The sequence below is a fragment of the Zalophus californianus genome, chromosome X, assembly GCF_009762305.2.
Source record: "Zalophus californianus isolate mZalCal1 chromosome X, mZalCal1.pri.v2, whole genome shotgun sequence".
NCBI lineage: Eukaryota > Metazoa > Chordata > Mammalia > Carnivora > Otariidae > Zalophus > Zalophus californianus.
Window position 1 is genome coordinate 41,051,043 of NC_045612.1, and position 18,959 is coordinate 41,070,001.

Consider the following 18,959-nt stretch of genomic DNA (forward strand, 5'->3'; position numbering starts at 1 on the left):
CTCCGGCAGCCTGGGGGGACCCCTGGCAGGCTCTCCCAATGAGTGGATCAGCAGAGTCCTATTTGGGGAGTCTAGAGTCTGGGGCACCAACACCAGCAATGCGGCCCTGGGAAAAACAATCTCTTTATTCACGTTTCCCCATCTGCTGCATGGAGATTGTCAGATCGACTTCCCTTTACCTCACGGTGCTGGTTCAGAGAACGAAAGGAATAAACACACAGCCATTTAGTAAACAACTTCCATGAAAGAACTGTGGAGAGGGAGGAGCCCTGAGTGAGATGAAAAGGTAAAGCTTCGCTGGGAAGGTGGGGGGGGGGGTGGTGGTGGTGTCTTGTTTTCATAATGTCTCTGGTAAAGTCTAGAATTCTTTTATCCACCCAATAGGAAGAAGAGCCAGTTTCCATCCTACCCTCCCCCGGCCCAGTTCTCTCTCACACCTGCCCTGCCTGGGTCCCCTTTGAATGAATAAAACAATAACCAAATTACTCAATCAACAAGTGTTTATTGATCACCTACTATGTGTCCCGCACTCTTACAGACAGTCTGGGGGATACAGAGAGATCTCAGGTATGGCCCCTACCCTCCAAGAGTTTACAATGTACTTGTGAAATCAGATTCGCTCACACAAAAAGATAACTATCCATCAAAAATTGTGAATAATAAGCATCAAAGAAGCAATAGTTATACACTGAGGGGTGGAGGAGGGAGGGGAGAAGAGGGACGGAGTGGTCAGAGGAGACTCAGTGTAGGAGGTGGTGCTGAGCAAGTTCTCCGGGCAGCAGGAGGACTCAGCTAAGGCGACAGGGCCTTCCAGCTTGGGAGAAGAGCTTAATCATAAGCAAGAAGGTGGAGAGGCAAGAGGCATGTTAGAGACAACGAGTGAGCCCCTTCTGCTGGTACTGCGGTTTGGGGAGGTGGACTGGAGTTTGTCAGAAGCCGGGAGTGCTTGCGGGGTGCGGGGATGAGGGAAAATGCCTTTGGTCTATCTGTGACTCCCACCCCCACCCCCACCCTGGGGAAATGGAGCATTTCCACACCTTGGAGCTGGAACTGTCTGCCTGGGAGATATTCTCCACTGCCCCACCCCCCGCCCCCGCCCCCGGAACTGAACTTCCAGGCAGCGGCTCAGCTCTCGCTCAGATTGGGGCCACAGCTCCTTGGGCGTTATTGCTCTATGCCAAAGCCCTCAGATGCCTTCTAGCAACTCGGAGGTGTCTGGCGAAGGATGGCGGGGCACATCTGAAGGGTGACAGGGGGCCCACCGGGGGCTGTCGTCTCTCAGAGGTTCTGTAGTGCTCTGTGGGGAGACCCTGGGGGACTGATCGCAGTCTTCGGGCTGCTTTTCTTTTAGGTCTGAAGACCGTCTGGGGAAGCCACCTCTCTCTGCCCGATAGAAACACCCACTGGAGCCACCTCACATGCCCACCCAGCTTCTTAGAGACCCTAGTTCTTACTCTTTCTCAGGCCGCATCAAGGAGTGGTCTCCGCTAAGGAGCCCCAAGGCTCTCATGCAGTCATCCCCCAGCCAAGAGCCATCTCTAGAAAAGTCAGGTTCCCCTTCCTGAGGAAACCACCGTGTAGGACCCGCAGCCTTGTTTCTTAGCAGGGGGTCAGGTCAGAGGGAGGCAGGGGCTTCGGTGAAAGTTGGGGCTGCAGCTCCTGAGGCAGTTCCTCAGCGGCATTAGCATCCACTGCTGCCTTGAGCTACCACCCTATCTTCTTTCTTTGTGCTTTCCCCTAGCAGGAGCGGGGGTGGCTAGATCCCCAACCCACAGTGGGAGGGAATTCCAGGAAATGCCCCGGGCCTGTGAGTCAGGTCTTTTTTTGGTCCTTGGCCGCCTTCCCTCCCTCTCATCCTGCACCCGGTTGCTCTCTGTTCCCTCGGTACCGCGGGGTGGTTTTATTTCAGTCCATGCACAAACCAGTCTGAACACTGTGGAGTCATAAGAACAATGGGATGGATGCTCTGGGCTCCATTACTGGCCAGTTTCTTTGGAGAGAAGCTTGGGAGGTTGGTGAGAGCCATGCCCATAAAGGCCACCACCCCTCCTTACCCCCACCTCACCCCAGCAATGAGCTAAGAGCCAGCATGAGCCAGAGGGAGGGTCTTTGATCACAGAGAGGTTTAGTCAGTGGGATGCAATTAATGCGTGGGTTTGGGGACGGACCGCGGGTCAACCAAAAGGCCGAGGGGAGCCTCTGTGGCATGGCCTAGGCTAAGGGGTGGAGTTTGGAGTTAGGGCTGGGGACTCGGACTGGGGTGGGGGTGAAGGGAGATTGCAGGGCCGTGGGCAAGGTGAAGGAAACAGAAAGGTTGGCTCGGCAAGCATCTTGACAATCCACCCTACATGCTGTCACACCAGTTCCGGTTTCTGCCTTCCCTCGATCCAGCGGCCAAAGTCAGTCTATCCTCAGCAGCACCTGACATGATCCAGTGCCAATGTCCCTCACCTGTGGCCCCGGGGGATGGGGGTGTGGGCTCTGTCCACTGGTTTTCACAGACCCAGCCCCCGCCCCCCACCCAAGCTCTGGCCCCTGGTTCTTCACACATACCCTGTCAGGCTGTAGGAGTTAAACTCACTCTTGACTTTGGGCGGTTGACCAGACCTTGGGGAGCCCCTAGTTGCGAGGGGCTGGGCCTGGTAGGAATCGTAGTAGTTGGAGCGATTTCCCTGGAATGGGCAAGAAAAGCAGAGGATGATTCCAGCCACCAGGGAGAACAGGGAGGAAATAATGCCCAGGTAAAGAGCCTCTCCGATCTCAAATTTCATGCTGTCAGGTACCAGTGGGGAGTAGAAGTCCCGCAGGATCCCATGAAGATTCCAGGCAACTGGGATGAAGCCCAGGAGGCCTCCGAGGATGAAGAAGACTCCGCCCACCACCGCCAATCTGTCCTTGGCTCGGGAGTCCTGGCAGAAGACTGTGCATCTCATGCCCACCACAGAGACAATGCAGGCCAACGAAGAGACCGCACTGGATGTCACCATCATGGCCTGGGCAGCCTGGATGTCAGCGGGCAGGCCTAGGAGTGTGCTGTAGATGTCGCACTGGGTGATGCCTGTGCTGTGTGTGGCACACTCCATCCAGAGGCCCTTGGAGAAGCCGACCGCCGTTACGATGCTGGTACCAACGTAGGAGCTCGTTCTCCAGCTGGGAAGCAGCATGGCCACCAGGGTGCCCATCAGCCCCAGGAGGCCCAGGATGTAGCCTACGAGTTGGAGGCCAAGAGAGGCCATGGCAGACCTCTCAGCAGTAGCGTCGTCGGGGCCTGCTCCCTTGCCTTCGGGCTGTGGTTCTTGCTCCTTGGATCCTGGCCTCTAATCCTTCATTTCAGAGTGTCTGTAAGCGGGCCGATTTCTCTCCTCCTTACAAGTGTCTGTGGGTGGCCACAAGCAGGCTCAAGAAGGCATCTAGAAGGCCTAAAAAAAAAAAATCCATAAACCAGATTAAATATTGACCAGAAGCTTATGAGAAACCAGAAAATGCTGGATGCCTTTTGACCTTTGTTATCTTTAGAAATAACACATGAGAAAGAAAAAAAAAAGAACTTTGAAAGCAGAGCCAAAATGTCATCGCCTCCTGCGTAGGCACATGCCTTGGGTTGGGTTGGCAGCCAGACAAAGCCAGAGGCCGGACGGGTGGCTCCTTTCCGAGAAGGTGGCGGTTGTGGCGGCCACATTAGCTCCCAGGCAGGCTCTCGGCTGGCACGGTTCTGTCTCCCCAGCCTGATGTTTAATGCATTGCCCAGCAATACTGCCACAGGGCCCCTCAACTGCAGACCGAGGCCAAACTCTGGGAGCCTGGAACAGGAGGAACGGGTCCCAGGGTATAGCTGTGGACTCTGGCTTATTAGAGGCCTCTCAAATCTCCAGGGGCCCGGAGAGCTGGGGTCTGGCCTTCGGGTCATAGTCCCTGCAGGGGAACATCGACACCAGGGCGGATTGGGATCGGCAAAAAAGACTTCTGTCCACACTCTGAGAGTTCAGGTCCGCCCAGCCCTGCCCAGATTCCCTCCACAGGCCAGCCTAACGACATTTTCCTGTCTGCTCTCTTCATAGGTTCCCCTATCAGCCCTAGCCTCAGAGATAATGTGGAAGGATTTTGGAGCAAAAGTTGTGCCAAGGCCTGGGGGTGGTGGGAGTCCTGAAATTCCCTAGGCTATCTTCCAGCAGATAGCCTAGGATGGACAGAGGAAAGGCAAGCTGTTCTACCGTAGAAGGCTTTGTAAGAGGAAGGCATCTGAGCTGATCCTTGAGAATCTCAGAGCTGTCTAGGATTGTGTGGTGTTCAAGGAGCAACCCCTGCAGGGACTTGCCAAGGCTGATCATCTCTTCGATGTGAGTATGCCTCAGAAGTCCATTCTTTTCTCAGTCAACCCTCTGTCCCTGAGCAAATAGGGATCATGACTTAAGTGGACTTAACCCACCCCCATGACTTAGTCTCCAACCCATCCACTGACACTTCCAGATCTGAATTTCCATCGTAGACCTTCCTCCTGAGCTTCAAGACTACCAGAGCAATCACCTATTTAAAATGTCCACCTTGGGGCGCCTGGGTGGATCAGTCGGTTAAGCATCCAACTCTTGGTTTCAGCTCAAGTCATGATCTCAGGGTTGTGAGACCGAGCCCCGCGTTGGGCTCTGCACTCAGCGGGAAGTCTGCTAGAGATTCTCTCTCCCTCTGTGCCCCCTCTTTCTCTCTCAAATAAATAAATAAATCTTTAAAAATAAATAAATAAAATGTCCACTGGAAATGCCATAGGCACCTCAAATTTGGCACGTTCAAAAAAGAACTTATCACCTCTCCTATTGCACCCTTCCCCAAACTCCTATCGCACCCAGCTCTTCCCTGGGTCCCCGGGGATCAATGAACCATACCTCTATCCATTCCACCAGACCAAAATCCTGGGAGTGATTCTTGACACCTCTTTCATTTTGGTTCCTCACCTTCCATGGTCAGTGTCTCACCAAGTCTACCTCTTGCATATACCTCAAATCCATGGCACCCTCTCCCCATCCCTACTGCTTCTTGCCCGGGTCAGTGCATCACCACCCTCTCTCCCCCAGACTGTAGCAATGACTTCCTAACTAGTCTTATTTCCAGTCTTGTCTCCTACGATTCGTTCTCCATGTCGTTGCCAAGGTGATCTTTCAACACATTAATCTGATCAAGTGTCTACATAAAACATTCCTGTGGCTCCCCATTGGCTAAAGAATAAAGTCCAAACTCGTCTGTGCTCTATGACCTCTCAAGCTTCATCTCTTGCCATTGTCCTCCTCATATTCTTGCTGAGCTAAATTACTCTCAGTTCCTCAATCATGTCATGTTGTCTTTTGCTTCCAAACCTGACGGCAGGCTGTTCCTTCTATGCAGGCTGCCTGGCATTCTTCTCCCTCTGTTTATATTGCTTTCTCTCCGTTTAGGGTTCAACTCCTATGTCTCTTTCTCTAGCTGGGATCAAGTGCCCCTCCTCCATGTTCTTGCAGCATTTTCTGTGTTTCCTTACCTCCCTCATGGTAGTACAGTAATAATAACAACAGTAATAGTAATAATAATAATAGCAACACTTACATAGTGTTTCCGATGTGACCAATGTATAGATTCTAAGCCCTCTATACATGTTAACTCACTTAACCGTCACAACGTTATGAGGTAGGTGCTAATCATCCCTATGGTATAGATGAGGAAACTGTGCTACAAATAGTAGTTATTGCCCTGCGTTGCAATTTCCTGTTTAAACCCTTATTCTTCCCCAGTCTGTGAGCTACATAAGGACAAGGACTATATCGTCTTAATCTCTGGATCGCAAGTGCCTTACAGAGTATGACACACAGAGCAGGTGTTCAAAAATATCTTCTTGGGGCGCCTGGGTGGCTCAGTGCATTTGGCTTGGGTCATGATCCCAGGGTCCTGGGATTGAGCCCTGCACTGGGCTCCCTGCTCCTTGCTCAACCGGGAGTCTACTTCTCCCTCTGCCTCTGTGTGCTTGCGTACTCTCTCTCTCTCTCTCTCTCTCTCTCTCTCAAATAAATAAATAAGTAAATCTTTAAAAAATATCTTCTTAATGAGTGAATAAAAGTGGTAAAGAGGTTTGAGGGACTATAAGATGTGGGCTTTCTAAAGGAGCCAATGACACTTCAGTGTAAGGGGCGAGAGCTGCCCACTGTTGGGAAAGAGGGTAGAAAGAGGGAATCAGAGGATGGAGGGAAATGAAGACAGACAGACAGAGAGAAGAGAGACAAAGGGGGAGAGAGAGAGAGAGAGAACAGAGACAGAGAGACAGAGAGACAAACACAGAGAAAGAGAGCCAGAGAGAGAAAGAGAGAGCGAAACAGAATTTCTTATTTTCTGTGTATATGCATTTGCTGAATACCTTGTCTCTTCCAATTCTAAACCACTTGAGGGAGGAAATATATTAAACTTATTAATTATTCAATATTGTAAACCTCAATTACACTTCTGTTGTGCCTCGGCAGCATCGGGTACAGAGTTGCCAGTCAACACTATTTCTCAGTGATGAGCATGACAAGGCCAATGTGGATGCCAAGCAGTGTGGAGCAGGGCCCAATACACATCTGATGGGAGTGGGAAGGAAATCTAGTTCGAATCTCAGCTCCAGAGCTCAGCAGCTGTGACACTGCACCTGTCCTTTCCACGCATTGGTTTTCTTACCATGAAGCCGGCACGATTCTACCCTATCCTGATCATGACCGGGCACCTCAATGGCACCTTCAGTGCCGCTCGGAAGTCCTGCTTCTCCCTGGTGAGCATCTCCTGGGGACTGCTTCAAACACCACCTTTTTTTTTTTTTTTGAGGCCCCTTCCCAACCTCCTCCCTGTGCAGCTACTACCCTATCTTCATCATTTTCTTACAGTCAAGGTTCCTAAATGAGCTGTTTTGTGTTGGTGTCTCTACTTCTTTCCCATCCCACCCACTGCTCAATCCTCTGCAGTCTGGCTTCTGCCATTAGCCCTTCTCTGAAACTAAGGTTGCCCACTGTTTTCTTGTCCCCGAATCCAATGGTCATATCTCTGTCATCTCACTTTGTCCCTCTCCTTCAGAGAACTGTCTTCGCCCTTGTTTTCTGTGATACTACTCCCGGTTTTCCCTGCCCTTAAAATGATTCTTCTAAGTCTCTTTTTTTAAAGATTTTATTTATTTATTTGAGAGAGAGGAAGGGAGAGAGAATGAGAGAACACAAGCAGGGGAAGCAGCAGAGGGAGAGGGAGAAGCAGGCTCCCCACTGAGCAGGGAGGCTGATGCGGGGCTTGACCCCAGGATCATGACCTGAGCTAAAGGCAGACACTTAACTGAGCCACCCACATGCCCCCTTCTTTTTTTTTAATTTTTATTGTTATGTTAATCACCATACATTACATCATTAGCTTTTGATGTAGTGTTCCATGATTCATTGTTTGTGCATAACACCCAGTGCTCTACACAGAGCGTGCCCTCTTTAATACCCATCACCAGGCTAACCCATACCCCGACCCTCCTCCCCTCTAGAACCCTCAGTTTGTTTTTCAGAGTCCATCATCTCTCATGGTTCGTCTCCCCCTCTGACTTACTCCCCTTCATTCTTCCCCTCCTGCTATCTTCTTCTTTTTCTTTTTTCTTAACATATGTTGCATTATTTGTTTCAGAAGTACAAATCTGTGATTCAACAGTCTTGCACAATTCACAGCGCTCACCAAAGCACATACCCTACCCACTGTCTATCACCCAGCCACCCCATCCCTCCCACCCCCCACCACTCCAGCAACCCTCAGTTTGTTTCCTGAGATTAAGAATTCCTCATATCAGTGAGGTCATATGATACATGTCTTTCTCTGATTGACTTATTTCACTCAGCATAACACTCTCCAGTTCCATCCACGTCGTTGCAAATGCACATGCCCCCTTCTAAGTCTTCTTTGTAAGTTTTTCTTCTTGTGCCCTCTGTATAAATCTGACTATTCCCTGCAGGGTTTCTTCTGGACTTTTTGACTTCTCATTCTTCACATTCTCTAAGGTGGTCTCATCAATCTGTCTCATGAACGCAAGATTTGTATAATCACCTGCATTTGGAATGACCCCATCTGAATGTTTTCATGGCATCTCAACTTAACATTCGCAAAGCTGAAATCATCTGCTCTCTTCACTACCTTCAAGCTATTCCTCATGCAGTGTTCCTTATCTCACTAGGACCATCCCTCCCAGCAACTCAAGCCAGGCGGTCTTGATTTCCTCTCTTCTTCTTGACATGTAATCAATTATAAAGTCCTATGAGATTTACCTTCAAAATATGTTCTGAATGCATCCACTTCTCTTTATCTCCACTACCTAAACTTCATTTTGAAATTGGAAATCTCATAGGCACCCCAAATTGGTCTCTAATTCCACTTCTGCAATCAATTATCTACCCAGTAACCAACGATCTTTCTAAAATGGAAATCTAATCCTAAGCGCCACCCTGCCCCCTTGCCATGCTTTTAAAAACTTCAGGGCCTCTTAACTGCTTTCAAGATGAAGTTCAAACTCCCTAGAATAGGAAACCAGGAAAGCTCTCCATTGTCTGGCTCCTGATTTTCTTTTCAGCCTCGTTTCCAACCAATAACCTCCAACCTCATGCTTATGCTCTCTGTCTCTCTCTGTCTCTCTGTCTCTCTGTCTCTATCTCTCTCTGTCTCTCTCTCTCTCTCTCTCTCTCTCTCTCTCTCACACACACACACACACACACACACACACACACACACACACAATCCATCCATACCTGAACAGGTGTATTTCTCTGAATTTGCCTTTCTCTCTGTCTCTAAGCCCTTGAGTATGCTATTCTACTGTCCAACATTTGGTTGGCTAATTGCTGGTCATCCTTCAGGACTCATCCTCCCCTTGAAACCTTCCTTGGACGCCCGCTTCCAACCCAGGCTGGGTTACATACTTTTCCTTTGTATTTCCGATCTATGTGTGGGTCTCTAGCAAGTGTTGGTGAGCTACCTTGAGGTGTTTAGGGAGCAGACCCGCTGCCTCCCAGAGAGCAGCTCCTGCTTCAGCCTTGTTGGGAAGGTGGCAGAAGAGCCCAGCTTGAGTTTCCCATGAGAGTCAGCAGTGTCCCCAAAAGGAGAGCCTCTCCCCAGAGTCAGTCCTGACTCAGTAGGCATAAGTAGGAAAAGTAGCTTGGGGAAGACAGAATTTTTTTTAAAAATGCCATCACTGAGACTGGGCGTCTCTAGAATCTGTCTTGGCATGGCTGGGCAGGAGGGAGAACCCATTGTTGGAGCTGATTCAAAGGGGAGAGATGGGCCAAAGGAGGTCAGCTTTCAGCCAGGGTCAGGAAAGCAGGAGTGGACAAAATAACAGGCGGTTGGATAGTGGGCAGGCTAGATTCTGCTTTCATTTGTGTGATGAGCAGTAGATGGTTTAGAGAAAGAGCCCTGACCTGAGTGAGAATCAGGACTGACTTCGAGTCTCAGTCCTGCCTGGAACCTGGTGAGGAAGTCCCCTTAACTTGTCCAGGCGCTAGTCTGCTCATCTCCAAGCCTTTGAGTCTCAATTAAGGTAATGGGGACAGGAAGCCACGTTGACAAATATAGAAGACTGAACAGCTGTTATTAGAAGCAGGCAGCTTTAAAGGAAATTCCTCTTTTTCGGGGATCCTCCTAGAAGTCCAGCCCTGGCTGGTTGGGAGAAACAGAAAACTCTAGGCATTGACAGCTGAATTTGTCTTCTGGGCATGAGGCCACCACACTCCATGGCCCAAGGGCTGGGCAAGAAGGCTTCATTTAGGATCCTTACCTAATCTTCCTTAGGGGAGGGATTGGAAGGCAGGAGAGGATTAGGAGGGTCAGGACTGACAGCGGCTCCTGAATTAACCCCTTCTTGCCTGGGTACTTGCCCTGCCTTTCCCTAGTTTTGCCCCAAGAGTCTTGTGCCTGGCACCCCTTCTTTGGGGCCTCGTAAGACTGAGCCGGATAAGACAGGTGGGGTTCTCAGGCTCAAAGAAGGAGCTGATGTGATGTCCTGGGGGGTGATGGAGGCCACCACAGCCCTCTTCTGCCAGTCAGCCTCATTTCTCCATCCCCTGACTTGACAGTCCCCCCCCCTCCCCTGCAGGAATCTGAGACCCTTGCTCTCCTCTCTGCATCTCGCCCCCAGCTGCTGAGGGTTCTAGTAAGTGGCAAAGCCATTCCCCTGAAGCCCTTAACTTTCTGGAAGGTGTGTCCTCGGAGCAGTTGATGGATCGGCTCCGGGAACTACAACCAGATTGAGGGATTTTCTAATTGCTTTAAAAAGAAGTTCATTTTTTGTCCTGACCATCAAAGGAAAGTGCTCGCACTTTACCATGCTAGAAAACACAGGCCCAATTTAGAGAACAGACATCATCTACAATCTCTCGAGCTATAAAGGCGGTTAATGTTTTGTTTCCAGCTCCATTTTCCGAGAGGACACTTGAAGAGAATAATGCCTCAGTCCAAAGAAGAACTTTCTTTTTGTATTGAGATGTAACTGGCATGTAACACTGTACTAATTTCAGGGGTACAACAGAATGATTTAATATATGCCTACATGGCAAAGTGATCCCGACAGTAAGTTTACTTAACATCCCTCGCCACACATAGCTACACATTCTTTTTATTTTGATGAGAACTTTTAGGATCTACTCTCTTGGCCACCTTCAAACATACAATCTGGCATTGCTAGCTTCCGTCTCCACGCTGTGCCTCATGGCCCCAGAATTTATCTTCCGGCTGGAAGTTGATACCTTTTGACTCCCTTCACCCATTTCACCCACCCACCACCCACCACCCACCACCCCCACCTCTGACAACCGCCGGTCTGTTCTCTCTATTTGGCGCTTGGGTTTTGTTTTGTTTTGTTTTGTTTTGTTTCAAATTCCACCAAGAGGCGAGAACTCACGCAGTTATTTGGTTTCTCCACCAGAATTATCTCGCTTAGCATAGTGCCCTCAAGGCCCATCCGTTTTGTCGCAAATGGCAGGATTTCCTTCAAAGAAGGAATTTCTGACAGACTTACAGACCCGTGGAGGAAGGGTTATTTAAGAGGTTGAGGGGGGAGACTACTACTTCATTCAGAAATCCGCCTTCTGCTGACCCCCCTGAGGCTTCAGGGCGAAGCAGGCACTGAAGCTGGCTGGGGGGGGCGCCCCCCCAGTCCTACTCATCCCCCTCCAGTTGGGCACAGGAGTAAACTGTCGCTCCTTTCCTCCCATCTTGGTAGCTCAGTCCTTCTGCCCTCAAAAGCTCCATTCAGAAATGATTATCTGATTTGGAGAGTGCTTCCTCTGGCCCTGTAGCTTCAAACACTGGAAACTTTGTGGTGGCCTTGAGGAAACAAATGCTACGAACCCAAGTGCCACCTGAACTTTCCCTCCCGTGCCCTTCCCTCAGAAACCCAAGATGGCCGAGCCTCGCGACGCCACGAGCCAAACTGATAGCAACTAGGAAACAAGAGCCCACAGGTGAATTTAAGAGGCAGCAAATAAATCAGAATGGAGACACTTACGAGGTGGTTCTTTTGCAGAGCCTTGGAGGAGATGTATGGCCCTGGAGAGGGAGGAAAGGATCCTGAGGGAGGGGAGCAAGGTGCAAGGGGCCCCAGGCTGAGGTGATAAAGGATTTCTAATTGTTAGCCACAGCTTTGCAAAATCCATCTGCAAATCTCAGCCTTGGGTCAGAGACTTATTACAGATCAGAATTAAACCCCTGGAGTCTGTGGAAGATTGAGGTACTTAAAAAAAAGTTTGGTGAGTTTTGTGTTTTTCCTGTCAAAAACTCCAGCTGGGCTTTTGTGTGGTGATCTCTGTGAGCCCAGGAGAGGCCTTGGGGGGAGAGGGGTTTGGCCCAAGGAGGAATTCGGAACATTCCAGCTTTGGCGGGGGAGAGGAGGGGGCTCCTGTTAGGCCCATTAGGTGTCCCTGGCTATGGGCCTTGAGGCCCAGCAGGAAGTAAGCCTCATAAACACAGCCCTGGTGAGCCACTGCCCAAGCAGCTCTGCATTGCAGACAGCCCTGTGGACTCTTTCACCCAGCTTTATTCTCCAGCAAGCTCCCAGCCCTACCCCACCCCTGCGGTTGATCCCCCAAAGTGCAAAGGCGAACATGTGGCCTCTGGGTTCAGACTCTGGTGGGTTCAAAAGAGCAGTTTCCTACAAGGTGGGACTTACGCAGCCGTGATTACCACGGGCCTCCCCTTAGTCCCACGCACAGCAGTACCGTACCCAACCCATGCCATTTAGGGATCTCGAAAGTTCTGTGGAGCAGAGAGCAGTGACTGGGTTGCCTCTCGGACTGGAGCAAGAGAGAGCTTTTTTGTTTGTTTGCTGTTGTTTTTCTGATTAGAAGCATACTAGATGTTACTGCAAAGAACTCCGAAAATAAAATATGAAGAGGAAAATAGAAGTTCTCATAATACCACCGGCAAGGGATATACTGCTAATCATGTTAACATTTTGATGTACTGTAGAAGACATGAACAGAAATATTTTTCCATGATTGAATCGTATTACACCCTACAGTTCGCTAACCTTCTATCATTGCTAAGCAATGCAATGCTATGACATGGCCTGATTTCTATGCCCATCAAACAACGGATCTTCATCATTCATTAAGGCTGCATTGTCTTCTGTCATATGGAAATATAATTTATTTAACCATTCGCTAGTAGGCATTTTTGTTATTTCCGTGTTTTCACCGTAACCTAACCTCTTTGCACATGATACGGAATTAGCTTTAAAAGCTAATACAATGTATTGCAAAACTAGGGCTGCCATTACTATGCACAGATGAGAAAGTCTAGGCCTGATGAGATGCAATGAACGAATCAGCCAGCATCGCAAGTTGAGCAGTGATAATTAGACCTGGATTCTGAGTCCCTAGGTGTCTGGTTCAGGAATTTTCCAGTACACTACGCTAACTGCCTCCCAAGGATTCCTACGGAAAAATGATAAGGCCAGTGGCCACTGTTCATTGAACACTCGCTGGGTGTCAGGAACTCGCTGAGGGTTTTCATATACATTGTCTCACTGAGCTACTGCAGAGCAGAGCCAGGTCTGGGCACCAAATCCAGCCACCTCTGGCCCTTGACTCTTACTCATTACTCTGTACTCCATTTTTGAAGTCATATCAAAGCAAACAGTCAAATTTGTTGCCTACTGTGAATTCAGTGAAGCAAACCAGAAATCTTCCTCTTTTCCAAGGGGCCCAGAACTGTATTGCAAAGTGTGACTGGTGTACCACCCCCTGGCCATGCTCCCGCGCAGGTGCCTCTCCAGGGGTTACCCCTTGGCAGGCTGCAACAAGCTAAAAGGGCAGCCATGCCTGAGCTCAGGCCCGGGGAGTTTGGGGGGGGGGGCATGAAAGCAAGCAAAACTGAAGGGGTGGGAGGGGTAGCAGGCTAATCCTCTAACCAGCTGTGTGACCCGGGGCAAGTCTTCACATCTTCTTTCTCCAGACTTCACCTTGCTGACTTCCCAAGGCCGGACTAATGAATATGAAAGCATTCTGGCAAGTGCAAAACCTCGGTTGAGTGAAAGATAGAATTTGTAGTAGAGGGGCACCTTATCAGCTCATAGTGACTCTGTGCAATTGAGGGTAGGAAAAGGCAGAATCTCAGTGGCAGGTGCCAGGGCGGATGAGGGCACTGTGTTGGCAGGATGTGGTTAGCAGACTGGCAATCATTCAAAGACTCGGTTTTAACACCGTGTTTCCTCCAGGTCAGCACTGTCACATCCTGGTGGAATCCTGCCAGAGAATATGACTCTTCAGTGTTGAGTCTGCGAGGCTCCTTAGTCACCAACTAAGACCCCTGCTGAGAGCCAGAGAACCTGGATGGGTGGGGGGATGGAGAGGGGCCTGAAAAAAAGAGCAAAAAATAGCAGTCTGGGCAAAAGCAGCATCTGCTTAAAGAGAAGAATGAGCCGGGACATAATAAAGGCAGGAAAATGAGGGTCTGGGGAGAGATGGGTTAGGAAAGAGAGCAGAAGGAGAGGTAGGAGTCTTCGAGGAAAAAATCTCAGAGAGGTCTGTATAAAGCAAGGTCTTGAGGGAGAGGGAGGAGATGGTGCTACAAAGAGATAAGTCTAGAATGAGAAATAAGAGATTCTAGGGGCAAAAGGGGCAGGGATGAGAAGACAATGGGAGAAGGAGTTAGGACCTCGGGCAGAGAGAGGATTTGAGACATTCCATCCCTATCATTCCACCAAACCAAGATATTCTCCTCAAGGTCACAAATGACCCCCCCCCAACCCCATGTCATCAAATATAATGGGCACATTTCGTTTTTTAAATTTTTAAAAAAAATTTAAAGATTTTATTTATTTGAGAGAGAGCACGCACAAAGGTAGAGGGAGAAGCAGACTCCCCACTGAGCAGAGAGCCTGACGCAGGCCTCAATCCCAGGACCCTGAGATCATGACCTGAGCTGAAGGCAGACGCTTAACCGCCTGAACCACCCAGGCGCCCCTGATGGGCACCTTTCAGTCCCTAACTTCCTTGACCGCTAAGCGTAACTCAGTGCCCCGATCACTTTGCCCTTGCTTCTCTTGACCTCTGTGATACAACTCTCCCCTGATGTTCCTCCTATATCTCTGGCTACTTCTTCATTGACTCCTCCTCCTCTGTTAGATTCCGAGAAATCTGTGTTCCTCAAGAGCCTGACCTAGTTCTGCCTCCCTTCTGGCTCTACATTCCCACTCTCGGAGGTCCCATTTATCTCTCATGTACTCAGATGACTCCAAATCGCCCATTTCCTCTAAAAGCCAGACCCCTATATACTGACATCTCCATTTGGCTAACTGAAAAGCATCTCAAACTCAACATCTCCAAATTGTATCCTTGATTCCCTTTGAAATAAAACCTCAGTCTTCTCCGTTTGAGAAAGCCAGTTGTTTAAGTCAGGAACCTCAGAATTAGACTTAATTTCACTTTTTTTCCTATCACCCTCCATACCCCATTTCATCCAATCTGCAAATCCTTTCAATTCTACTTCCCATATATGGTTCTTTCATCCACCTACTTGTTTCCCATGTAAAAATGATACCTCTGTTACCTTTTCTTACCATCATCTCTCAAGATTTGTGGTCTCAGGATGATTTTACACCCTGAAAAATTATTTAGGAAGCAACCCAATGTCCTTCAACTAGTGAATGGATAAACTGCGGCACATCTGCACAATGGAATACTACTCAGCACTGAAAAGGAATGTAGTATGGATACAGGCAGCTACATGGATGAAGTTCAAATGTATTGTGCTGAGTGAAAGGAGCCAGATTCAAAAGGCTGTTTCTGGTATGATTCCATGTACATGACATTCTTGAAATGACAAGACCAGGTTAGTGCTTGCCAGAGGTTAGTGGTGGGGGAAGGGGGTGACCACAATGCTGTGGCACAGGGAATTCTTTGGGTGTTGGAAGCATTACAGAATGGTTGTATAACTTTACGCATTTGTCAGAATTCGTGGAACTGCACACTCAAAAGCATGAATTTTATGTGTCCTTCCACATTCTGTCAGGCAGAATATTAAAATGACATACATGTATACTTAAAAATAAATAAATAAAAGGTATTAGTTTAAAAAAATTATTGAAAACTCCAATAGGGCGTTTTTTTATGGGTTACGTCTATTAATATTTAACATATTAGAAATTAAAACTGATAAGTTTTAAAGCTATTTGTTTATTTACTGTAATATAGTTGACCCACAACATTACATTAGTTTCAGGGGTACAACATAGGGATTCAACTTCTTTATACGTTATGCTGCGCTCACCACCAGCAGAGCTCCCGTCTGTCACCACACAATACTATTACACTATCACTGACCATCTTCTCTACGCTGTACCTTTTATTCTCGTGACGTTCATTCCATAACTGGAAGCCTGTATCTCCCACTCTCCTTCACCCATTTTGTCCAGCCCCCCCCACCTCCTCCCCTCTGGAAACCATCAGTTTGTCCTCTGCATTTATAGATCTTTTTCTGCTTTTTTTGTTTGTTTTGTTTTGAGTTTTAAAAAAGACTCTATTTTTAAGTAGTCTCTACACTCAATGTGAGGCTCGAAGTCACAACCCTGAGATCAAGAGTCACGTGGTCGACCAACTGAGAAAGCCAGGCATCCCAAAACTATTTATTTTTACATTTAAAACAATAAACCCATTGCATGTTAAAATAGGTAACATATATTTATGAAAAAATAACTATTTTCCAAACCAAAAAAATTAGCAAGAAAAGTAGCATTGTATTACATTTTTGCAAAATCTGTTGCGTATCTGACTCAATAAAAAGGCAGCTGCATTCTCATATCTGCTCTTGCATTCAGTTTGTAGCAATGTGTTGTTTTGGTTAGAATAGATGAAGAAAATCCAGCCTCACAAAGATATGTCGTAGAGACAGGTGTTGTTTAAATAGCTTTTTAAGCAGAATTCTAAGAATACTCCCAAATGACACTCACCTGTGTATAAATTCCCTCCCCTTTTGAGAGTAGGTGTTCATGATGTTATTACTTCCATGATCATGCCAGTAGTTATCTGGCAAAGAGAAATTATCCAGGTGGGCCTGATGTAGTCATGTGAGTCCTTTCCAAGGAGAGTGCCAGCAAGGAACGGGGACCTCAGACTTACAACCTAAAGAAACTGGATTTTTCTAACATTCTGAGTGAGCCTAGAAGCAGACCTTTTCCCCAGACCCTCCAGTTAAGGGGCCGGCTCAGCTGACAAGACAACTTGACCTCAGTCTTGGGAGACCCCAAGTGGAGACCTCAGGTGAACCCACCTGGACTTCTGACCGGCAGAACTGTGAAATAAGAGGTAGGTGCTGTATTAAGTTAAGTTTGTGGTAATTTGTTACGGCAGCAGTAGAAAACTAATACCTTGCGGATATTCTTTGATACTACACCTAAACTTCACAGGTGGTAGTTTCCTGATGCTTATTTGTGACGTTGACTCTGAAACCTTATCAATGAATGTTTTGTACTCTGTTACATTAAAACCCACTGGTCTATCTTGCACTTTGAATGGATCTAGTATCTATGCATGATTTGGTAACATTATGCATTAGTCATTTGGGAAATACTGGCCTACCCAGTTATACAGATCTTCCAATTGTTGACTCATTGGATGAAAAACTGCATTCATTAATATCTTATCAGAAATGTCTTTAGGGTATTAAGAAACTCTCAAGCTCACGGTGACAGATAAACTTTTCCAAAATTCTGGTTTTCAGTTGAAAGCTTAAATGTTATCATGGACAACAAATACGATCAGTTGATTGTTTTGAGATGACAGAATCACTTCATTCATTTTCAACAGAACACTGGCCCGAGTCTGAATAATCATAGTTTGTCTGTCAATCATTCTTTCAAGTTAAAAAAGGGGGGGGAGGGGATGCCTGGGTGGCTCAGATGGTTAGGCATCTGCCTTTGGCTCAGGTCATGATCTCCAGGTCCTAGGATCGAGCCCCACTTCGGGCTCCTGGCTCGGCGGGGAGTCTGCTTCTCCCTCTCCCTCTGCCTCTCCCCCTGCTTATGCTCTCTCTGTCTCTGTCTCTCTCAGTTATAAATAAATCTTTTTTAAAAAGAGCATTCTATGAAAAACTGGTTAGTTTAGCTTGCAATTCAATCACGCAAGTGCTTTTCCTCACGACACTCATCATATTTGAGTACGCAGTCGAAGTGCTTTATACACCCTTCCTATTTTGTCACACAGACTATTTGAAAAGACATGTACTCAAAGCATTGAAATTTAATAAAAATTAATAATCTTTACTGTTTCACCAAGACATTCTTAAGTGAAACTGACATTTCTTCTACCAGGAATACATTGGTGATGAAGAATAACATGAATATAAGTTTGGTGCCACTGCCTTGATCCGAGCTAAGGTGTCAGCATTTTTACCCACTATCGCTTTTGCTCCATCAGGGCAAATGTCACCACAGTGAAATGGCAAATAACATCTTAGTATTATCATGCAAGTAGTCTTGTCTGAGTCCCCTGAATGAATCTTAGTGGCCCCCAGTGGTCTTTGGGTCACACTTTTAGGGCTGCTGGTCTAGGCCAAAGCTGGAAGGGGAGGTAAGCAGAAGGGTGAAGAAACTTTTTAAAAAGATTTTATTTATTTATCTGAGAGAAAGCGAGAGCGAGCATGAGCGGGAGGGGGGAGGGCCAGAGGGAGAGGGAGAAGCGGACTCTCCACCCGAGCAGGGAGCCCAACGCTGGGCTCTATCCCAAGACCCTCAGATCATGACCTGAGCCGAAGGCAGACACCCAACAACTGAGTCATCCAGGTACCCCTGGAGATGAAACTCCTGTCCTGCCCATAGAGGAGGCAGCTGGGAATAAAAAGGAGGAAAGAATTTCTAGATTTCTTCCCCCAAGGACCTCTGCTGTACCCCTTCTTCTCCTGACATGCCTTGCTCCTGAGCTGTCCCAGCCAAGTCAAAAGTTACCCTCTAAAAGTGCCCCCTTCTGGGATTTTGGATGCTCTGTCTTTGCAAGGCCAAAATACTAACAGAGAATCTCATTGTGGCCCTTACACCTGTCATGGCTGTTTGCTACCCAACACTAGAGCCCCAAGGCTCTGCTAGACTGAATAGTCTCGGACTGACTTCTCCGCCATCAAAAGACCTTCCATTCACATGGAATGAGAACCTGCTGTGGACCCAGTCCTCTGCCAGGTGCCAATGGGAGGGAGGAGAGATGACAAAGCCCCTTCCCTGATCACCTCGTTGGGGAGGCTCATCACATCTGAAAAGGGAGCTCAGATGAAAAGGCAGTGGATAATGGCAAGTCTTGAAAGCTTCCTCGTGTCAGTGTGGGTTCCAAGAGGACATGGAAGGGAGAGGTAGAATTTGAATCATGGGGGGAGAGAGGAGGCATTCTAGACCTAGGCAGGGAGGTATGGATGATCATGTGCAGGGCCTGTGTAGCAGCAAGGCCCACCGGAAGTGAGAGGGAATGCTGGGGAGT

The 18,959-nt window shown here is 48.0% G+C and overlaps 1 protein-coding gene across 4 annotated transcripts in view; it reads right to left on the reverse strand.

The window, feature by feature from the left end:
• Positions 1-1,731: 1,731 nt before the first annotated feature.
• The window catches only part of CLDN2 (claudin 2), a 39,376-nt gene continuing 22,148 nt past the window's right edge, over positions 1,732-18,959 (reverse strand). For 2 of the 4 annotated variants that reach the window (XM_027608070.1, XM_027608069.1), the window contains exon 2: positions 1,732-3,419. In XM_027608070.1, the coding sequence (XP_027463871.1) occupies positions 2,544-3,236 (693 nt within the window). In that variant the 5' untranslated portion in view covers positions 3,237-3,419 and the 3' untranslated portion in view covers positions 1,732-2,543. Of the gene's footprint in view, positions 3,420-4,877; positions 5,016-11,506; positions 11,615-18,959 lie in introns of those variants that run through there. The other 2 variants (XM_027608071.1, XM_027608068.1) reach the window with 2 other exon arrangements.